Raw genomic sequence first — 23084 nt, 5'->3', positions numbered from 1 at the left:
AATAAAACCTCAGCCTTGTTTTTAATAAATACGTAGGCCTACTACGCTACTGTATTTTAATGTTGGTCATTATGGTGGTACTTGGAGAGCCAAGTGCTTTCTGAGGTGGCACTTGGGGGAAAAAAAGTTTGAGAACCACTGATCTGAATCAATCTATCTGGGAACGATGTCATATTTCATGCAGCGTTGAGAAGCAAAGTCAGGACCAAAAAAGAACAAAAACGATGTAAGAGGAGAAGAAAAGATGATGTCAGCTCAGAGAAAGCAGTGTGTGTGTGTTTATTTTAGAGCCGTTCCCACGACACTAAACGACCCGGCCTCTCTTCCTCTCTTTGCTCCAAAATTGTCCCGTCTGCTGCCTTTCTGCTGGCCTAAAAAGGACAAAATGCAGCAAAAGAAATAAGGTCGGACGAAAAAAAAACAAAAAAAAACGTGTCTGACGGACGCTCGTCACGTCTGAAGAAATGTGAGGTTGAGGTTTGGTGTGACGTCACCATGGCAACAGGAGGCTCCTATTCAAAAAGAGCAAGGGCCTCATGTACAAAACTTGCATGTGCACAAAAACCTGCCGTACACAGTTTCAGCAAAGGAAGGGGAGAGTTGCGGCGATTATCTTTCCAAACACCACTCGTCGGTTTTGGCGATGTACATCCATCTCCTTCTTCCCTTTCTTTGTTGCTGATGCCCGACCAATTTTTTAAAATTTTGTTTTACACGTGTGCTGTTTTCCGCAGCAGGAGAAAGACGCACCTTCTACTGAGTCCTCATTGGGCAGTACATGCCGTTCTCAGTCAGGTGGCTACTTTCAATATAGATTGCGATTGAATCTTCATCTAAACGGGATAATGTGAGCGTTCCATCGGTCGGCATCCCAGCGAGAGTGGAGATATTATAGTAAGTGTTTGTTTTATTCCGGTTTGTTATGGTTAGTTTGTATCTCTAGCACCGAGCAATGCTGCTAACACTATAGCGTCACAATGAAACTTCATCCATCACTCGGCTTATAAAACTTATTACTCATCCTCTTTGTGTTCAGCCTCAAATATATAAGGTTCTGGATCATAATGCTTCCCAAAGTAATCGTTGTTGGCTCTCACAAAGTCTGCTTGATTAGCATTGTTGTTGATAGGGAAGGGATCTGCGGTTCCTAACGATATGTCATTATTAACTCTCAAAATGGTTTGGGAATGTCCATGAAATTGATACTATTTTGATCATATTTATTTATTCCCAAACTTTGGAAGTTTTTGGTGTCATAAATCAAAAAGGCGTGTTTATAAAAGCAATCGACATCCACAACTGCCACAACACATTAATTTATCATCATTCAAATTTGACAATTATAAAATAAACAAAACAATTATCAAAACGACACAATAGCCGACATCAAGGTAAAATAACTACAAACTTAACAAATGTGAACATGGTAGATTTAAGCATTAAATAAAATAGAAGAAACACACATTTTTACAATGGAGTTCAGGGTGCGCATCTCTAACTACAAAGATGATGGTCAAGTTGACTTAAGTCTTTGCATCTTACTGTTTCGTTGAGTGGATCATTTACAATGAAAGAAGGTATTGTGCGTCGATATTGCATCAGTCTGCCGCCATCTGCTGCCGGCCACAACAGGAGAAGCTGATTGCCCGCACCTGCGCTGATTGGAGTAGCGGCAACCAATCCGAAAGTTTGCTTAAAATCAGCTGACAAGTCATCCTTAATGTGTGACGTGGGTTGCACTTGAATTGCTATTGCGACATCTAGTGGACACATTTAGAACAGCGGTTTCCTCCATTAAAAAAAAATTGCAGCTCATTTTTTAACTTTGCAAACTCGGGTCGCGAGTGAGGTTTAACCTGCTCACCGGCCTCACGGCTTTGACACCCCGGTCTGGAAAGTACCGGAAGGATAAGTCGCCGTATACCTAAAAGTGTCGGCTTCGCTGTGGTTTTGTCTTTGTCTCAGCTGGTCGCGGAAGGCCTTGCAGAGCAGAAAGTAGATGAGCGGGTCCAGGCAGACGTTGAGGGCGGACACGGCAACGGTAACTTCCTTCAAGTACAAGATGGCGGCATTGGAGCAGGATCGAGGAATGAATGCGTAGGGGAGGCGGACCAGGTGGTATGGAAGGAAGCAGATGCTGAAGATGACGACCAGCACCACAATGTTCCTGCGGGACTTGGCGAGCTTCTTGTGGCCGCAGGACGACGCTCGCCGCTGCTGTGCCGCTGCCAGCCTGCGGGTGGTGCTGTAGTAGAAGAAGAGCAGGGCGAGGAGGACCAGCAGGAAAATGGCGGCGGAGAAGGCGTGGGCGCCCTTGTAGAAAAGCCTGAGTGGCTCACTGTGAAGTTCGTCGCAGCACGTCGTGCCGCCGCAAGGAGGCGGAGCCTGCTGAGTGGTTAGCGACAGGATGACGTAAGTGCCTGCAAAGGCGAGGAGGACCAGCCAAGTCACCGTGGAAGTGACGCGAGCCGCCCACACCGACTGCAGCAGGTGACTTCCTGAAGGCTGGACGATCTTAAAGTACCTGGTGGGAGGAGCCTGCTCAGCATCAGCGCTCACACTCAAGACAGCGGACCGAGGGCCTACCTGTTGGCAGCGATGTAGCCCATGAAGAGGATGCTGGCGTACATGTTGAGGTAGATCGCCGTCACGCCGAAGTTGCAGTACGCCTTGCGGACTGCAGCGGAACACGTGGCGTAGTTGGCGACGCGCAAGGGAAGAAACAGGCTGAGCATGAAGTCTGCGGCCGCCAGGTTCCTTAGGTAGACGGTGACGCCGCTGGACGCGCCGGCGCCACACAGGTAGACTCTTAGCGTCACGCCGTTGAGCAGCAAGCCCACCTGGAGACGGAAGCAATGAGTCCTGCTGCCGACTGAAGCACAACCGGGAGTCTCACCAGGAAGACCAGACTGTAGACCACCATGAAGGGGAGGCCGTGCAGGGCGGCGGGGCCGCTTGGCGAAGTTGTGGAGTTGTCGGGGGCGGACTGATTAGAGCGCGGGGTCACTCCGAGCAGGACGCTCATGTTTCTGGAGGCAAACGGGACAACAATTCAAAGGCCATGAGGTCTTATCTCACCACCAGAGGCCGCTGTTCCTAAATTGTGGTATGGAAATGTACGGCTTTGGGATCGGAGCTCACTTACATAGTCTTCTCTGGGGCAAGAGTGTCAAAATGTAAACATTCGGCTGCTCACTGCTCGTCCGATACTGTGCACCTCCATTTACGGAACCCTCATTGTTGACGTACGAACCACTAACTCAGTGGTTCTCAAATGGGGGTACGTGTACCACTGGGGGTACTTGAAGGTATGCCAAGGGGTACGTGAGATTTTTTTTAAATATTCTAAAAATAGCAACAATTCAAAAATCCTTTATAAATAGAAATAAAAACATATCTTTTTTACCAAACAGTTCAAGAAAGACCACAACAAATGAGCAATATTTTGCAATGTTATACAATTTAATAAATCAGAAACTGATGACATAGTGCTGTATTTTACTTCTTTATCTCTTTTTTTCAACCAAAAATGCTTTGCTCTGATTAGGGGGTACTTGAATTAAAAAAAAATTCACAGGGGGTACATCACTGAAAAAAGGTTGAGAACCACTGCACTAACTGATTAAAAATATGCTATTTAGTTAGCTCTTATCAAGTGTTTTTTTGCCTTTTTACGACAAAAAAAAATCGAGTTCAATCGTGACTCCAAAGAAAACAATGCGTGGTCTGAAACACTGAGGAAGTATCCACAGCGTTGTCGACACTGCCTCTCCCCTTCCGCCAAACGCAAAGAAGATTAACCGGCAGGGAAAAGTGGATTATATATTTTTTTGTCCCTAATCGTTGTAGCAACCGGGCTGTTAAAGTTGAGGAGTTTAGTCACGTTTCAAACTGTGAGTGCACCACAGGGCTAGTGTGTTGGCGGGGTGGCTCAAATGAGGACAGTTTAGATTGTCGTTGTTGTTTTGACTGTGCTATAAAGTAGAACGTTGTTATGTTTGTCTGACATACAGTACTTTATGGCAGTGGTTCTCAAGCTTTTTTCAGTGATGTACCCCCTGTGAACATTTTTTTTAATTCAAGTACCCCCTAATCAGAGCAAAGCATTTTTGATTGAAAAAAAGAGATAAAGAAGTAAAATACAGCATTATGTCTAGAGATGTCCGATAATATCGGCCTGCCGTTTTTAATTTATTTATCTTATTTTATTTTATTAATTTTTTTAAAAAGTACCTTATCTTCACCATACCTGGTTGTCCAAAATAGGCATAATAATGTGTTAATTCCACGACTGTATATATCAGTTGATATCGGTTGATATCGGTATCGGTAATGAAAGAGAAAGCCATTATCGGACATCCCTAATTATGTCATCAGTTTCTGATTTATTAAATTGTATAACAGTGCAAAATATTTCTCAATTGTAGTGGTCTTTCTTGAACTATTTGGAAAAAAAGATATAAAAATAACTAAAAACTTGTTGAAAAATAAACAAGTGATTCAATTATAAATAAAGATTTTTACACATAGAAGTAATCATCAACTTAAAGTGCCCTCTTTGTGGATTTTAATAGAGATCCATCTGGATTCATGAACTTAATTCTAAACATTTCTTCACAAAAAAAATAAATCTTTAACATCAATATTTATGGAACATGTCCACAAAAAATCTAGCTGTCAACACTGAATATTGCATTGTTGCATTGTAATGAATGAATAGCCTACTTGATTTGATGTTCAGTTTATGAACTTACATTTATATTTTGTTGAAGTATTATTCAATAGATATATATCTAAAGGATTTTTTAAGTGTTGCTATTTTTAGAATATTTAAAAAAAATCTCACGTACCCCTTGGCATACCTTCAAGTACCCCCAGGGGTACGTGTACCCCCATTTGAGAACCACTGCTTTATGGTGCTTTAAATTGTGTTGAAAGTGTACAAACCTTTACTAAAATATGGACTTTTGTCAAGGCTCAAACCCATTGTTCATGTTTACATTTCCTTCAATATAAAAACTTTTCTATTTACGAACAGACACTCCACCAGTTAAGTCCGTAAATCAAAGTTCCGATGTACTCTTATGTAACAGATTACATTAACGATCTAAAATACATTTGATCAATGGATGAGTACTGTTCACATTTCAACCAATACTGTACCAATTTTATTTTACTTTTGTGTGTGTAAATAAACATTAATCGTTTTTGATGATAAAATCTGTTTTTTATTGCAACATTTAAAAATGAAATAATTATGATAACTTCAGTCGAGTTGTTATATCTTGTTTATTTATAACATTTCTGAGTCTCTATTACAGCCGCATGTCCGAGACGTTTGATGGCAGTAGTGTATAGTTTATGGTGTGTTGGCTAGTCTGTTCAGTCTTTGCTGTCCAGTCTTTTGTTGCGTCCTAAAAAGTGTTGATACTGTAAGTATTGGACTTATCACACATTGACTTTAACGTGCACCTTAGTTGTAGTTTTTATCAACAAATTTGAAAGTGTTGAAATCGACAATGTATAGTGGCTAAAAGCCAGTGGATATTTGGAAAAGTGGAGCCTTGCTTAACTTACTTTGTAGCATTTTTTGAGTCAGTGTATTTGTTGGCGTTGAAAAACGCAACACCACCTAGGGGTAGTTTGGCTGAGCCCGCTCTCAGTGCTGCTGGAATGACCGCCAAGTGCCGAGGTGCGAGTCGGCAACCCATATACCATAACATGGCACAGTTTGATTTTACGCGAATCGGTCGGTGCCAGAAAAAGTACCAAATTCAGTACCTACCTCTTAACGGGTGTAGAATCCAGCTTAATACCGCACGGTAGGGTTGTCCCGATACCAATATTTTGGTACCGGTACCAAAATGTATTTCAAAACTTTTCGATACTTTTCGAATTAAAGGGGACTGCAAGAAATGGCATTATTGGCTTTATTTTAACATATACGATGCATTAAACATATGTTTCTTATTGCAATGGAAAAACAGTTTTGTCCTTAAATAAAATAGTAAACATACAAGACAACTTGTCTTTTAGTAGTAAGTAAACAAACAAAGGCTCCTAATTTGTCTGCTGACATATGCAGTAACATATTGTGTCATTTATCATTCTATTATTTTGTCAACATTATTAAGGACAAGTGGTAGAAAATGAATTATTAATCTAATTGTTCATTTACTGTTAATATCTGCTTACTTTCTCTTTCAACACTTCTGTTCAAATGTAATAATCGCTTATTCTTCTGTTGTTTGATACTTTACATTAGTTTTGGATGATATCACTAATTTAGGTATCGATCTGATACCAAGTAGTTACAGGATCATACATTGGTCATATTTAAAGTCCTCATGTGTCCAGGGACATATTTCCTGAGTTTATAAACATAATATGAATTTTTTTTTTAAAGGAAAAAATATTTTGTGACGATAAAAAATATCGATGTAATCATAGTAGTATCGACTAGATACGCTATTGTACTTGGTGTCATTACAGTGGATGTTAGGTGTAGATCCCCCCATGGCATTTGTTTACATTAAGGGGTGCTGGCTTGCTGTTAGCAGTGCGCTATTACAGTATATCCTCCTACGGTGTGTAGTGAAGCATGTTTAGCTATTCCTCGTCCTGCAGTGATGATACTTGTAAGAAACTTACTTTATTTGTCGCCATGGTGACGAGGATTAGTGGTTTAGAAGTAGCTACAACACTGCAGACTGCGGATGGACGTTAGCTGCTAGGTAGCTAGCCATGTCTTAAAGCAGTGGTCCCCAACCACCGGTACCGGTCCGCGGACCGATTGGTACCGGGCCGCACAAGAAATTAAAAAAATTAAAAAAAATAAATTAAAAAATGTTTTAATTTTTTTTTTTTTATTAAATCAACATAAAAAACACAATATATACATTATATATCAATATAGATCAATACAGTCTGCAGGGATACAGTCCGTAAGCACACATGATTGTATTTCTTTATAGGGGGGAAAAAAATAAAAAATTAAAAAATTTAAAAAATTTAAAAATTCAGGAAGTCCAGTGTCTGCACATTTTAGTGACAATAACGCAACACGTGTCGGCATCTATCGAACAATTTTGAATAGAAACAAACGCTTAAAATGGAGAAAAGTGGTCCATTTGCGTATGTTTTTTTAAACAACATCAACCACATTTAGATTTGTGACAACACGGTGAGGAACTTAGACACAAAGGTCAGAAAGACCGTGTGTCCTTCAAAAACCTGGAAGAGAAGTTGACCATCACGGAACAAACAATAAAGTGTCACAACTGACCTGAGTACAGAAAACTGGAGTCGACTTTTCTTTTGAAACCTCAAGAAGACACGCCGGCTGACCTGAAGACCCCACAAATGGGGACACACACACACACAGACTCACACACACACACACATACACACACACAACACCTTTGTGCTCGACTAACTGAGCTCAGTACTCCTCCCACACAGACCTGCTGACACAAAATGTGCCATTTTCATGTCACACACACCCACACACACACACACACACACACAACCACACACTCACTCACTCACACACACACACACACACACACACACACACACACACACACACACACACACACACACGCACACACACACACACACACACACGCACACACACACACGCACACACACGCTGTTTCCAGTAAAGAAGAACCAATAAAAAATATTCACCCCTAAACAAAATATGAAGACCAGTTGCAAAAATGTAAACGTTGTTGGATCTTAAGAAGCTTCTACAAAAGGCTTCAGATGCACAAAAAAAGACCAAAAAAATGTGAGGTGAAATCGGCGTTTGGTTAGCTGATCGTAGGACCACAGCCTTTTAAAGACAAATTATTCCACGTTAGTTTCTGTCAGGTGTTCACACGGCCGTTATCCTTTTTTCTGTTTGCACTTTGAGGCTCGGCTTAGACAAGGGGTTCCCAAACTACGGCCCGGGTCCGACACGCGGGAATGCCAAGTTTAAAAAAACAAACAAAAAAAAAAAGTTTAATTTTTTAATTTTTTATTATTGTTTTTCACTTTGTTGTTTAAATCTGTCCTTTATAATCAATTTTCTTCTGCTTGTTACTCTCGGTGTCTCCTAGCCGCTCATCCATCCATCCATTTTCTACCGCTTGTCCCGTTCGGGGTCGCGGGGGTGCTGGAGCCTATCTCAGCCGCTCAGGCAAATCATATTGTCAGAAAATGCATTTTTCCATCGATAACATGACATCAAGTGCGCACTCTTTCAGTCAATTAGTGCGCGAGGACTATATTAAAAAAAATCTTTTTTTTTTCAAGCTCGGGTCCTCTACCAGAGGCCTGGGAGTTTGAGGGTTCTGCTCAGTATCTTGGCTGTTCCTAGGACTGCACTCTTCTGGACTGAGGCTTCAGATGTTGTTCCTGGGATCTGTTGGAGCCACTCTTCCATTGTGGAATAGCCTTCATTTCTAAGAACAAGAATAGACTGTCGAGTTTCAGATGAAAGTTCTCTGTTTCTGGCCATTTTGAGCGTTTAATTGACCCCACAAATGTGATGCTCCAGAAACTCAATCTGCTCAAAGGAAGGTCAGTTTTGTAGCTTCTGTAACAAGCTAAACTGTTTTCAGATGTGTGAACATGATTGCACAAGGGTTTTCTAATCATCAATTAGCCTTCTGAGCCAATGAGCAAACACATTGTACCATTAGAACACTGGAGTGATAGTTGCTGAAAATGGGCCTCTATACACCTATGTAGATATTGCACCAAAAACCAGACATTTGCAGCTAGAATAGTCATTTACCACATTAGCAATGTAGCTCAGAAGGCTAATTGATGATTAGAAAACCCTTGTGCAATCATGTTCACACATCTGAAAACAGTTTAGCTCGTTACAGAAGCTACAAAACTGACCTTCCTTTGAGCAGATTGAGTTTCTGGAGCATCACATTTGTGAGGTCAATTAAACGCTCAAAATGGCCAGAAAAAAGGAACTTTCAGCTGAAACTCGACAGTCTATTCTTGTTCTTAGAAATGAAGGCTATTCCACAAAATTGTTTGGGTGACCCCAAACTTTTGAACGGTAGTGTATATATATATATATATATATATATATATATATATATATATATATATATATATATATATATATATATATAAGGGGTGTAAAGATACGTGTATTTGTATTGAACCGTTTCGGTAGGGGGGTTCCGGTTCGGTTCGGAGGTGTACCGAACGAGTTTCCACATGGACATATTAAGTAGCGTAGCGCACGTTGTGTAAACAATGCACACCGAGGCACAACACACGGCATGCTAGCAGCTAATGGGCTAGGATAGACTGACCATACGTCCTCTTTTCACCGGACATGTCCTCTTTTGCGGAGCTGTCAGGGCGGAGTTTCTTAAATGCCTCAAATGTCCGGCATTTTGAGTTAGGGTTGCGTGTATTTTCAATGTACGTTCAGGGTTAAGAAGGGGTTAAAAACAAAAAAAATTGTGCGCGCAGCAGCATTGGTGAGGGAGGGGCAGAGACAGAGAGAGCGAGAGAGTTATGATAAACGCGCACGCGTCGCCAGGCTCTGCTTTTTATCCATAGATTTATCAGATTAAATTTTTTATTATCTATAGCAGGGGTGTCAAAAGTGTGCCCCGGAGGCCATTTGCGGCCCACAGCTAATGTTTTAAAGGCCCACGGCACATTCTAAAAATACTATTAAAATAAACAAAAACATAACAGAAGTGAAATAAAAAAGTTTAAAGGTTAAATGTAATTTAGAAAAAGTTGCAATGTTGACTAATAAAACAAAGCTGGGTTTTTTTTCTTTCAAACTGTCATTGCTCAAAACATAATATTGAATCAAAATCAATGTTATTATGAATTATTGACCTATCCAAGGTTCCCATTACTTCACATCAAATATTCTAAGAAAAATATTTATGGTGGAAGATTTTGCAAATTTGGTAAATATATAACCCAAAAATTGATATTTTGTTGTTTTCTTACTGTAACGAAAATGAACCGAACCGTGACCTCAAAACCGAGGTACGTACCGAACTGAAATTTTTGTGTACCGTTACACCCCTTATATATATATATATATATATATATATATATATATATATATATATATATATATATATATATATATATATATACTCGCACATATACAGTACAGGCCAATATTTGGACACACCTCATTTCAATGCGTTTTCTTTATTTTCATGACTATTTACATTGTAGATTGTCACTGAAGGCATCAAAACTATGACACATGTGAAGTGAAAATCATTTCAGGTGACTACCTCTTGAAGCTCATGGAGAGAATGCCAAGAGTGTGCAAAGCAGTAATCAGAGCAACGGGTGGCTATTTTGAAGAAACTAGAATATAAAACATGTTTTCAGTTATTTCACCTTTTTTTCTCCACATCATTCATAGTTTTGAGGCCACAACAATTCATGACGTTAAGTTAATGACGCAGTACAATAAATGATGCGGACACGTTTGTTACTAGATACTTTCTGCCTTGGAGACTTTGCATGTGTAATAAATATGCAGCTATAATTATTTGATATTTATTTATATTGACAAATGTGCTGTTTTACACTGCAATTTTGTTCAATTTACCTATTACGTGTGTCCAGCTTGTGTGCTATTGTGTGCTTAGCTGTTGTGTAGCTGCTAGCTCCTCGTAGCCTATAGTCTGGCATGTTTACCTTTTGTAAATGACTTGACTAAAACAGAAGAAAAGGCCAACCTTGTGTGTTTATTGGTGGACATTTAGATGTTAACTGGCTGTCCAGCTTTACACTAGAAAGAAACATGTTGGCTGATATCGGATCGATAGCGATTTTTGATATCGTTTACAAACTCAGAAAATGAGTTATTGGGCTTTAAAGGGGAAAAGGCCAGTGGATTTGAATAAGAGCCATTTGTTGATGAATATTTGCTTGATTTGGCTCAAACCGAATGTAATAGAATGACATAATTGTATTATGTTGTTATTGTTCACAAATATGTCATACAATTAGTTTTTAAATTCAGATGTTTTGGGGGGGTTCAAGTCATGGCAGTACATTTTATTGCTTGCATAATCGAAATCAACCTAAAATTATAATAATAATATTTTGACTTGAATATACATTTATTGTGAGAATGTCACACATGATTTTTTTCATGTTTTACTTAAATGCATTTGCTCAAAATTCGTCATTAGGGTTTATTTTGAGGCCAAATGGTTTCCAGTCGGAACTATTTCTTATAGTTGATACAGTATTGTTTTTTTGTTTACCCCAAATCCTGTTTTATTCTTATCATCACCAGCAAATTAAAGGCAAAAGTCACACAAACGATGAATAATACGTGTCAAACACCACTGTTGACTTAATTTGCACACAAACCTTGTGTTCATCTGAAACAGGAAGTTGGGTTGAAAACAGGAAGTAGACAAAGAACCACACTTTGTATGGCCCAGCACATGTTCAGTGTGTTACAGCATGGCATAACCTTTTATTTTGAAAAGGCCCTTTTACCGTAACGGCAGTGGTATACTGGGACTTTAATTTTGAAAAGGTCAAAAAGATTAATTCAATTCGCACTCCTGCACTGCCCTCACCTGGCCATACTTGCAACTGCAGTGTTTTTACCAGCAGGTACATACGGACGTGTAGTTACACTATATGGCCACTAGATAGCAGTAATGATTCAATATTGACTATATATATATATATATATAGATACTGTATAAAATAGGGGTGTCCAAACTTTTTCCACACTGAAAATTTAAAGTACGCGGGGGCAATTTTTAAAACCAATAGAATATATAGATTTTTTTTTTTAGGCCCCCCTTGTCAACTTTGATCCAGGGGGACTTGGAAGGGTTCAAAATAAGTCATTCATTTATCTATTTTTATTCTATTTTTTATTCAACGCTTAAATCTCTAGATCAACTTTATATCTATCCGTTGTTATGAAATGATTTTATACAAATGTTAGTGCCTTTTTTTAGTCAAAACCTTGTTTTTTATGGTAAAAATGCAAAATATACAATGCTTTCCTATAAAAAATTAAAAAAAAGAATATTGATGTTAAGTAACTGTAGAATTATTTAGGTCAATAATGCATAAAAACATAGATTTTATTATTTCTTGAGCAATGCAAAAAAGTTCTTGCGGATAAAAAAATGTAAAAAAACAAAAAATGTTATCCTTTTTATTTATTTTTTTAACTAACGTCCCTTATATAGATCAACTTTGGATCTCTCCGTCAATTATACATTTTTATTTATGTTTTATGTTTGATTTATGCATTTTTGCCAAAGACATTTTTTTTTTATATGGCAAAAACACAAACTATGTAATATTTTCCCCAATAAATATTTCAAAGTGTGAAGTAATTGGAGCCTTGAATAGGTCAATAATTCATAACATTTTGATTCATTATTATTTTTTGAGCAATGACAGTTTGAAAGAAAAATTATTATTATTATTATTAGAGTCAACTTTGCAACTTGTTCTCGTTACATTTCACCGGTTTGCTCTTTTATTCCACTTTATTATGTTGTTGTTGTTTTTTTTGTGCCACGGGCTGGTAAAAAAAAAAGAGCTGTGGGCCTCAAATGGCCCTAAGGCCCTACATTGGACACCCTTGGTATAAATCAATGTAAACAACTCTTCACGAGTGAATCACCCGGGGACCAATTTTTCCACTACAGAGGGGCGCGGGACCCCTCTCAAATATTAACACTGAATTAGTCATGTTACTCTTGATTTTAATCATATTCAATAATTATATCTAACTTACTTCCTGTTTACAATCTTGCCAAATGATATGAAAGCTTGTGTTAATCACAAAGATTATTATCTAGGCTTTGGTCAGGCTGATTACAAAAATAAATACTAATCAAATACACTGCAAAAGGTACGCATTAAAACTGATGAAAAACAAATTTACATACAATTACGCTGTGCTAAAATAAATACATTCTAACTAAATTAATAAAAGTTAGTAAAAATCTATATTTTTCTGAAATAAACTGTCAGTAATATGTACACTACCATTCAAAAGTTTGGGGTCACCCAAACAATTTTGTGGAATAGCCTTCATTTTTAAGAACAAGAATAGACTGTCGAGTTTCAGATGAAAGTTCTCTTTTTCTGGCCATTTTAAGCATTTAATTGACCCCACAAATGTGATGCTCCAGAAACTCAATCTGCTCAAAGGAAGGTCAGTTTTGTAGCTTCTGTAACGAGCTAAACTGTTTTCAGATGTGTGAACATGATTGCACAAGGGTTTTCTAATCATCAATTAGCCTTCTGAGACAATGAGCAAACACATTGTACCATTAGAACACTGGAGTGATAGTTGCTGGAAATGGGCCTCTATACACCTATGTAGATATTGCACCAAAAACCAGACATTTGCAGCTAGAATAGTCATTTACCACATTAGCAATGTATAGAGTGTATTTCTTTACAGTTAAGACTAGTTTAAAGTTATCTTCATTGAAAAGTACAGTGCTTTTCCTTCAAAAATAAGGACATTTCAATGTGACCCCAAACTTTTGAACGGTAGTGTATATGCACATGTTTCATTGCTTTAGTCATAATTTTTGCGCTTAAACTTCTCTATGACTTTAGCTCCAGACTTCTGTTTGTTTGATATTGTCATTACTGCCGCAAGTGGTGGAAAAGTGTATTGCAATTGAGTATTTTATTGTGGCCCAACAATGATTAAGATACACTGATGTAAACCAGTGATTCTAGGCAGGCTCCATCTAGTGGTACGCCAAGGAAGTCTGTAAATATGTACAATATGTGGAGCATCCTTGTTGATTGTGTGTAACGTTACAGTGGCAAAACATCTGAAATATACTTGTTAAATAAAACCTCTGCCTTGTTTTTAATGACTGCTTCGGTCTACTATGCTACTGTATTTTAACGTTGGTTGTTATAGTGGTACTTGGAGCGTTTTCTGAGGCGAAACTTGGTGAAAAAAATTGAGAACCACTGCTCTCATCGACTGAAGAAAGTCGTCTGAGAAGATACAGTTTTAATTTTCACTTCCTGAAGTTATCACAGGTTACTTTTGTTAGTTGGCACAGCGCCAACATGGCCTAAAATTAACAATGACGTAACAGCACTCCAGTGTAACACTTTACTTTTTACCAGTAAGAATAAACCCAGCAGGCACAAGACATTGATACAACGTTGATAATACATACATGTCCTTTGAAACGGACTTAGAAACGACGTTGAAAAATAGTTGTCTTTGTACATTGAGACAACGTTGATGTCTAACGTTGGATCCACGTTGTTGGTTGGGAAATAACCACATTTCAATGGTCAAATCAACGTCACAACCTGACATTGATTAAACGTCATCAAAAAGCATGTTCTTTCAACGTTGTATTTGTGTTGTAGAATATTGGTTGGAAAATGACAACATTTCAATGGTCAAATCAATGTCAGAACATGATATTGAATAAACGTCGTCAAAAAGCATGTTGTGTCAACGTTAGGTTTGAGTTGTAAAATATTGGTTGGGAAATAACCAAATTTCAATGGTCAAATTAAAGTCAGAACCCAACATTGACTAAACATCGTCAAAAAGTATGTTGTTTCAATGTTGTATTTGTGTTGTAGAATATTGGTTGGGAAATGACCAAAATTCAATGGTCAAATCAACGTCACAACATGACATTGATTAAACGTCTTCAAAAAGCATGTAGTTTCAACGTTACGTTCGAGTCGTGAAATATTGGTTGGAAAATGTCCAAATTTCAATGGTCAAATCAACGTCAAAACCCAACATTGATTAAACGTCGACAAAAAGCATGTTGTTTCAACGTTGTATTTGTGTTGTAGAATATTGGTTGGGAAATGACCAAAATTTCAATGGTCAAATCAACATCACAACATGGCATTGATTAAAAGTTGTCAAAAAGTACGTTGTTTTAACGTTGTATTTGTGTTGTAAAATTCTGGTTGGAAAATTACCAAAATTTCAATGGTCAAATCAACGTCAGAGCATGACATTGATTAAACGTCGTCAAAAAGCATGTTGTTTCAACATTAGGTTTGAGTTGTAAAATATTGTTTGTGAAATAACCAAATTTCAATGGTCAAATCAACGTCAAAACCATTGATTAAATGTCCTCAAAAAGCATGTTGTTTCAACGTTGTACTTGTGTTGTAGAATATTGGTTGGGAAATGACCAAATTCCAATGGTCAAATCAACGTCACAACATGGCATTGATTAAACATTGTCAAAAAGCATGATGTTTCAACGTTAGGTCTGAGTTGTAAAATACTGCTTGGGAAATGCCCAAATTTCCATGGTCAAATCAACGTCAGAACCCAACATTGATTAAACGTCGTCAAAATTGTTTCAACGCTAGGTTTGAGTTGCCCAACGTCAGAACCTAATTGAACAAGTTCTCAACGTTGTATTTGTGTTGTAGAATATTGGTTGGGAAATGACCAAAATTTCAATGGTCAAATCAACATCACAACATGGCATTGAATAAACGTTGTCAAGAAGTACATTGTTTTAACGTTGTATTTGTGTTGTAGAATTCTGGTTGGGAAATGCCCAAATTTCAATGGTCAAATCAACGTCAGAACCCAACATTAATTAAACGTCGTCAAAAAGCATGTTGTTTCAACGTTGTATTTGTGTTGTAGAGTATTGGTTGGAAAATTACCAACATTTCAATGGTCAAATCAACGTCAGAGCATGACATTGATTAAACATTGTCAAAAAGCATGTTGTTTCAACATTAGGTTTGAGTTGTAAAATATTGTTTGGGAAATGCCCGAATTTCAATGGTCAAATCAACGTCAGAACCCAACATTGATTAAATGTCATCAAAAAGCATGTTGTTTCAACATTGTATTTGTGGTGTAGAATATTGGTTGGGAAATGACCAAAATTCAATGGTCAAATCAACGTCACAACATGACATTGATTAAACGTCTTCAAAAAGCATGTTGTTTCAACGTTACGTTTGAGTCGTGAAATATTGGTTGGAAAATGACCAAATTTCAATGGTCAAATCAACGTCAAAACCCAACATTGATCAAACGTCGTCAAAAAGCATGTTGTTTCAACGTTATATTTGTGTTGTAGAGTATTGGTTGGGAAATTACCAAAATTAAATGGTCAAATCAACGTCAGAACCTGACATTGATTAAACGTCGTCAAAATTGTTTCAAGGCTAGGTTTGAGTTGCCCGACGTCAGAACCTAATTGACCTAAAAAAAATACCTAATGAATTGAGGCAGAGCCCAATAGAAGCCACCTTTAACATTCTAAAACTGTGCCAGAAAATACTAGGAATCAACCCAATGACATCTGTAAATCAACCGCTTTGGTACAACCCTAATATCATAATTAATAAAAATGTGGTTAAATGGACAACATGGAAAGACAGAGGTATTACTAAACCTCATCATATTATTAATAAAAACTCTTTTAAACCGTTCAATGATTTAGTTGATCAATATAATGTACCCAGAAATCATTTTTTAAATTTTATCTCTTTAAAACACGCTGTAAATAAATGCATATCCTCTGAAAGTATGTCTTTAAATAGCCATGAACTGGAAGATGCACTTTTTAATCAAGATACAATTAAGAAATTAATGAAACTATTTTATGGAATAATAAATGAACACCACACTAGAAATGCAAATGATGCATGTGTTCGGAAATGGATGATGGACTTAAACATTTTAGATGAAAGAGACATATCATGGAATGATATTTGGAAAAATGCCAATAAGCCCTTTAGAAGCATTAAAGATAAGCTGACTCAATTTAAGATATTGAATAGATTGTATTTTACATCTTCTCAGCTGTTTAAAATTGGTGTAGTAGATAGCAAGTTATGTATGAAGTGTCGGGCAGCCGAGGGAACTCTTGTTCATTTATTGTGGGAATGTCAGAGAATAAAAGAGTTATGGTTGAAAACAACAAAAGAAGCAATCACATTCCTTAATATAAACATCCTAATGACACTGCAAACTTGTATTCTTGGGGATCTCCATCAATTTAGTAACGTGTCATCAAAGACTAAAAATGTTTTTCTTTCAATATGCATCATAACAAAAAGGGTATTATACTGACTGGTACACACAAGCTATGGCGATGATATCAGTAGAACAAACTGCATTTAGTTTAGATAATAATGAGTCATATATTGGAATATGGGATCCATTATTCAAATTTGTTTCAACTATTAAATGAACCAAAATATGACTTATTATATCTTTGTTGAAAATATTGGACACAGTGTTGTCAAGCTTGTGAGATGTGATGCAAGTGTAAGCCACTGTGACACTATTGTTCATTTCTAATTTTTGTATTATTTTTTATTAATGTTTTTAATGATAATATCAATGAGGGTTTTTTAAATCACTGCTATTTTGAAATTATTACTAATATTGATGCTGTTGCCGATAATGTTCTTTTTTTTTTCACTACATTTGTATTGTTCCGTGTCATGTTTGTGTGTCCTCAATTGCTCTGTTTGTTGTTGTTCTTAATGTTGCTGGGACGGGTTTGGTTTTGGAATTGGATTGCATTATTGTGGTATTGTTGTGTATTGTTTTGTTGATTGATTAATAAATTCATTTAAAAAAAATTTTTTAAAATAACCTAATTGAACAAGTTCTCAACGTTGTTTCAATGTCTTGTGCCTGCTGCTTTTATGCAAGCGAGCCGCGGGGAAACCAAGCGGCTTCTCCATGACAAGACGAGCGTGACTCTGTCAGCAGTCTGGTGGCGCCGCTCCACTTCCTCTTTGGGTCAGCAAACCGTCCTGCTTGGCTTTGACTCGAGCGTCCTCGTTCCCTCTAATGCACACCTGCTCCTGCGCCACGTGTCCCCCCCGGCACGGTGTCCAGGCTGGGGGATGTGGTGACGGACACCAGCCTCTGTCTCGCCGACAGCTTTCTGAGGAGCGACTCTCGGAACGTTTTGCACATGAGGAAGTAGATGACGGGGTCGAGGCAGACGTTGAGGGCGGACAGGAAGAGCGTTCCCTCCTTGAGGTGGAAGAGCCAGAAGCGCGAGGCCCGGTTGAAGCCCGAGTCCGGCATCTGGCTGAGCGTGTAGGGCACGCGGCATACGTGGTAAGGCACGAAGCACACGAAGAAGACGGCCAGGAGGCAGAAGATGCTGCGGTTGGACTTGCGGCGCACGTCGGCGCTGTCGCGGCGCACCCTGCGGTACGACTGGCGCAGGCGCCGGGCGATGGAGGCGTAACAGAAGGCCAGAACCAACAGGGTGAGCCAGAAGAGCACCACGCTGAAGTGGGTGGACGCCTGGTGCCACTCCACCCCCAGCGGGCTCTTCAGTAGCATGCAGTTCCAAGAGCTCTCCTCGTCGCCCGGCTGGCTGGTCAGCAAGGCGTTGGGGAGCACGCAGAGGAAGAGGAGGAGGCTCCAGCTGAGCAGCGCCACCACCCTGGCCACGCCCACGCTCTGTAGCAGGAGCGCTGGCCAGGCGCGTCGCACGATCTTGACGTAGCGCTCCAGGCTGATGAGGCCCATGAAGAGGATGCACACATACATGGACGAGTAGAAGAGCACCGAGGTGTAGCGGCACGACGCCACCTGCAGGTGCCGCCCGCCCAGCCCCAGCTCCACCGCCACCCTGAAGGGGAAGGTGGCCAGCATGAGCAGGTCGGCCACCGCCATGTTCTTCAGGTAGACCACCAGAGCCGAGTCGTTGGGAACTCGGAAGAAGATCCAGGCGGCCACGCTGTTGAGGGGCACGCCCACCAGGAAGATGACGAAATAGAGCGAGGGGAGCACCTGATGGGTGAAGACGCTGCCGAAGTCGGACTGGTTGGCGGGGAGGCGGGTGGAGTTGATGCCGTCCATCCCTGAGAAGTGGAAAGTGGAGAGTGAAAACTTCTCAACAAGTCAAATCTATCAATTAAACATAGCGCAGAGGTCTTTAACAGGGGTCTTGGACCCTTAGCGGTTGCTCAGAGGTACTACAAGGAGGGAGTGTATATTGTTTTATATTATTTTAGATTACTACATATATTCATTTTAGCATTTAGGATAGCTAGCGAATATCATGCTACTCCCCAGCTAGCAATTATTACGCTAGTCCCTAGCTAGCGATTATTACACTAATAATAATAATAATAATACCTGGGATTTATATAGCGCTTTTCTAAGTACCCAAAGTCGCTTTACATGTAGAACCCAATACTAGTCCCTAGCTAGCGATTATTGCGCTAGTCCCTAGCTAGCGATTATTACACTAGTCCCTAGCTAGCGATTATTGCGCTAGTCACCGGCTAGCAATGATGGTGCCTGTTGCCAGCTGAAGGTTATGGTTCTAGTTGCCAGCTAGCAATAATTGTGCTAGTTGGTAGCTAGCGATTATCATGCTAGTTGCAACTTGCCAGTTAGCAATTATCACGCTAGCTGCCAGCTGGTGGTTATAGCGCTAGTTGCCAGCGAGCAATTGTTGTGCTAGTTGCCAGCTATCAATTATCGCGTTAGTTGCCAGCTAGCAATAATCGTGCTAGTTGCCAGGTAGCGATTAATGTGCAGGTTGCTAGCTGGCAATTATAGCACTACTTGCCAGATAGCGGTCATCATGCTAGTTGCCAGGTAGCGATTAGCACTCTGGTTGCCAGCTAATAATTATCGCGCTAGTTGTCAGCAAGCAATTATCACACTTATTGCCAGCTAGCAATCATCACGCTAGTTGCCAAGTAGCAATTAGCATGCTAATTGTCAGCTAGCAATTATCACACTTGTTGCCAGCTAGCCATCATCACACTGGTTGCCAGATAGCAATTAGCCCTAGTTGCTGTGACCAATTATCGTGTGAGTTGCAAATTAGTTAGTTAGCAAATTAATTTGTGCGCTATCTGCAAGATAGCAATTGGCGAGCTAGTTGGCAGGTAGCAATTATCGCGCTAGTTGCTAGCTAGCAATTAGCACCCTTGTTGCTGTGAAAATAGTCGTGTGAGTTACAAACTAGCAATTAGTGTGCAATTTGCAAGATACCACTTAGTAAGCCAGTTGACAGCTAGCAATTACCACTGTAGTTGCTAGCTAGCAAGTATCGCACCAGTTGCCAACTAACAATTTTGGCGCAAGTTGCCAGCGAGCAATCATCACGCTAGTTGCCAAGTAGCAATTAGCATGCTAATTGTCAGATAGCAATTATCACACTTGCTGCCAGCTACCAATTATCGCGCTAGTTGCTAGCTAGCAATTAGCACACTAGTTGCTGTGAAAATTATGGTGTGAGTTGCAAACCAGCAATTAGTGCACTATTTGCAAAATAGCAAATAGCGAGCCAGTTGGCAGCTAGCAATTATCCCACTAGTTGCTAGTTAGCAAAAATCGCACTAGTTGCCAACTAACAATTATGGTGCACGTTGCCAGGTAACTTTTAGCACGCTAGGTGCAAGCTAACAATTATCACTATAGTTGTTGGCTGGCGATTATCGCGCTAGCTGCCAACTAGCGATTAACAAGACTATACCACAGTATTTGAATATCCTAGTATTTCACAATAGCAAGGTGAAAACCGACTCGCATCCAAATCACGATTCTTATTCCTGCTTATCAATCAAATCAAATCAAATCAACTTTATTTATGAAGCACATTTAAAATTTACCACAGGGGTAGCCAAAGTGCTGTACAATAGGCAGGTTAAAAGATAACACAAGAAAAACAAGCAAACACAACACAACACAAACACAACACGATAAAAACGGGACCTCGTCAGAGCTATGATAAAAACATTAGCGCTCCACCTACGCCGGCCCTCATCTGCTCATCAACACCCGTGCTCACCTGCGTTCCAGCGATCGACGGCGCGACGAAGGACTTCACCCGATCATTGATGCGGCCGGCGGCTAGCGGCGGCTAGCGTCGGATAGCGCGTCTGCTATCCAACTCAAAGTCCTCTTGGTTGTGTTGCTGCAGCCAGCCGCTAACACACCGATCCCACCTACAGCTTTCTTCTTTGCAGTCTTCATTGTTCTTTAAACAAATTGCAAAAGATTCACCAGCACAGATGTCCAGAATACTGTGGAATTTTGCGATGAAAACAGAGCTGTTTGTATTGGGATACAATGTGTCCGAATACTTCCGCTTCAACCATTGACGTCACGCGCATACGCATCATACATAGACGTTTTCAACCGGAAGTTTCCCGGGAAATTTAAAATTGCACTTTATAAGTTAACCCGGCCGTATTGGCATGTGTTGCAATGTTAAGATTTCATCATTGATATATAAACTATCAGACTGCGTGGTCGGTAGTAGTGGCTTTCAGTAGGCCTTTAAGGCACGCCCCCAATATTGTTGTCTGGGTGGAAATCGGGAGAAATTCGGGAGAATGGTTGCCCCTAAAGATTTTTAGGAGGGGCACTGAAATTCGGGAGTCTCCCGGGAAAGGGTTGGCAAGTATGGCGTTGAGGCGGAGCGCACAGTTTAACCGGACACTGAGTGGGGATATCAAACAGGATCGGCATTTGAGCCGAGAACACAGCGTCGCAAATGTCCAAATTAGAAACACACAAACCATACGAGAGCACTAAATCGTAATTATGAAGAATGGATTTTAAAAAATACATTTTTAAGCCATCTCCACGCGTACTTGCGGCGTGTACACGTCACACATCAGCAGCCAAGAAGAGCTTTTGTAACCTGCTTGGAAAAAGTTTAATTTGGATTCATCCACCAAACAATATCTTGTGAGAATGGGTTTGAATCAAGAATCAGATGTGAATAAAGTGGTGGAATGGGAATGAGATGGAATGTTATTATAATGTTCACAACCCTACAAAGTGCATTTAGTTTCATTTAAAACAGGGGTGTCCAAAGTGCGGCCCGGGGGCCATTTTCGGCCCGCAGCTAATTGTTTAGCGGCCCGCCACATATTCTGGAAATGCTATTGCAAAAATTTTAAATTAACATTAAAAAAAGTGGAATGAGGTGAAATCTAACGAGGAACAGTTGCAATGTTGACACAAAGCTGCCATGCAGGCTGTTTGTTTTTTTCTTTTGTCTTTCTTTATTTTGCTTTTTTTGCCATTGCTCAAAAAAAAAAATGTTTAAAAAGAAATTCAATGTTATAATCAATTATTGATCTATTCTAAGGCTCCAATTACTTCAAATATTTCACTTTAAAATGTTTGATGTGGAAAATATTGCATATATTGTGTGGTTGCCATATAAAAACAATGTTTTCTTTGACATAAGAGCATAAAACAAACAAAATAATTGTTCAAACGTAAAATGGACGGATATATCTGAAGTTGATATCGTAATGTAAGTGTTGAAAGTCATTGATTGGTTGATTGAGACTTTTATTAGTAGGTTGCACAGTGAAGTACATATTCCGTACAATTGACCACTAAATGGTAACACCCCAATAAGTTTTTCAACTTGTTTAAGTCGGGGTCCACTTAAATTGATTCATGATACAGATATATACTATCATATATACTATCATCATAATACAGTCATCACACAAGATAATCACAATGAATTATTTACATTATTTACAATCAGGTGTGTGGAGGGGGGTGGGGGGGTAGGATATGGACATCAAGTAGTGAACATAGAGAGAGAGAGAGAGAGAGAGAGAGAGAGAGAGAGAGAGAGAGAGAGAGAGAGAGAGAGAGAGAGAGAGAGAGAGAGAGATCAGAAGGCATAAGAAAAGGTATCTACATTTGATTGTTTACATTTGATTATTAGCAATCCGGGAAGGGTGTTAGTTTAGGGTTGTAGCTGCCTGGAGGTGAACTTTTATTGCGGTTTTGAAGGAGGATAGAGATGCCCTTTCTTTTATACATGTTGGGAGCGCATTCCACATTGATGTGGCATAGAAAGAGAATGAGTTAAGACCTTTGTTAGTTCGGAATCTGGGTTTAACGTGGTTAGTGGAGCTCCCCCTGGTGTTGTGGTTATGGCGATCATTTACGTTAAGGAAGTAGTTTGACATGTACTTCGGTATCAGGGAGGTGTAGTGGATTTTATAGACTAGGCTCAGTGCAAGTTGTTTTACTCTGTCCTCCAAAAAATATATGATAAAAATGTAGCACTTTATCA

At 39.4% G+C, this 23084-nt stretch overlaps 1 protein-coding gene across 3 annotated transcripts in view; it reads right to left on the bottom strand.

Annotated features, from left to right (window-relative positions):
- Positions 1-1309: 1309 nt before the first annotated feature.
- Positions 1310-23084, bottom strand: part of LOC133658561 (P2Y purinoceptor 14-like) — a 44950-nt gene continuing 23175 nt past the window's right edge. Inside the window, exons 1-4 of one of the 3 annotated variants that reach the window (XM_062060733.1) lie at positions 11383-12219; positions 2897-3029; positions 2587-2840; positions 1310-2524 (exon numbers count right to left, since the gene is read on the bottom strand). In XM_062060733.1, the coding sequence (XP_061916717.1) occupies positions 1870-2524; positions 2587-2840; positions 2897-3029; positions 11383-11393 (1053 nt within the window). In that variant the 5' untranslated portion in view covers positions 11394-12219 and the 3' untranslated portion in view covers positions 1310-1869. Of the gene's footprint in view, positions 2525-2586; positions 2841-2896; positions 3030-11382; positions 12220-12505; positions 18874-23084 lie in introns of those variants that run through there. The other 2 variants (XM_062060734.1, XM_062060735.1) reach the window with 2 other exon arrangements.

The sequence above is a fragment of the Entelurus aequoreus genome, linkage group LG10 (assembly GCF_033978785.1).
Source record: "Entelurus aequoreus isolate RoL-2023_Sb linkage group LG10, RoL_Eaeq_v1.1, whole genome shotgun sequence".
Classification (NCBI taxonomy): Eukaryota; Metazoa; Chordata; class Actinopteri; order Syngnathiformes; family Syngnathidae; genus Entelurus; species Entelurus aequoreus.
The sequence above is the reverse complement of the archived record's forward strand: the minus strand, read 5'-3'. Positions and strand labels throughout refer to the sequence as shown.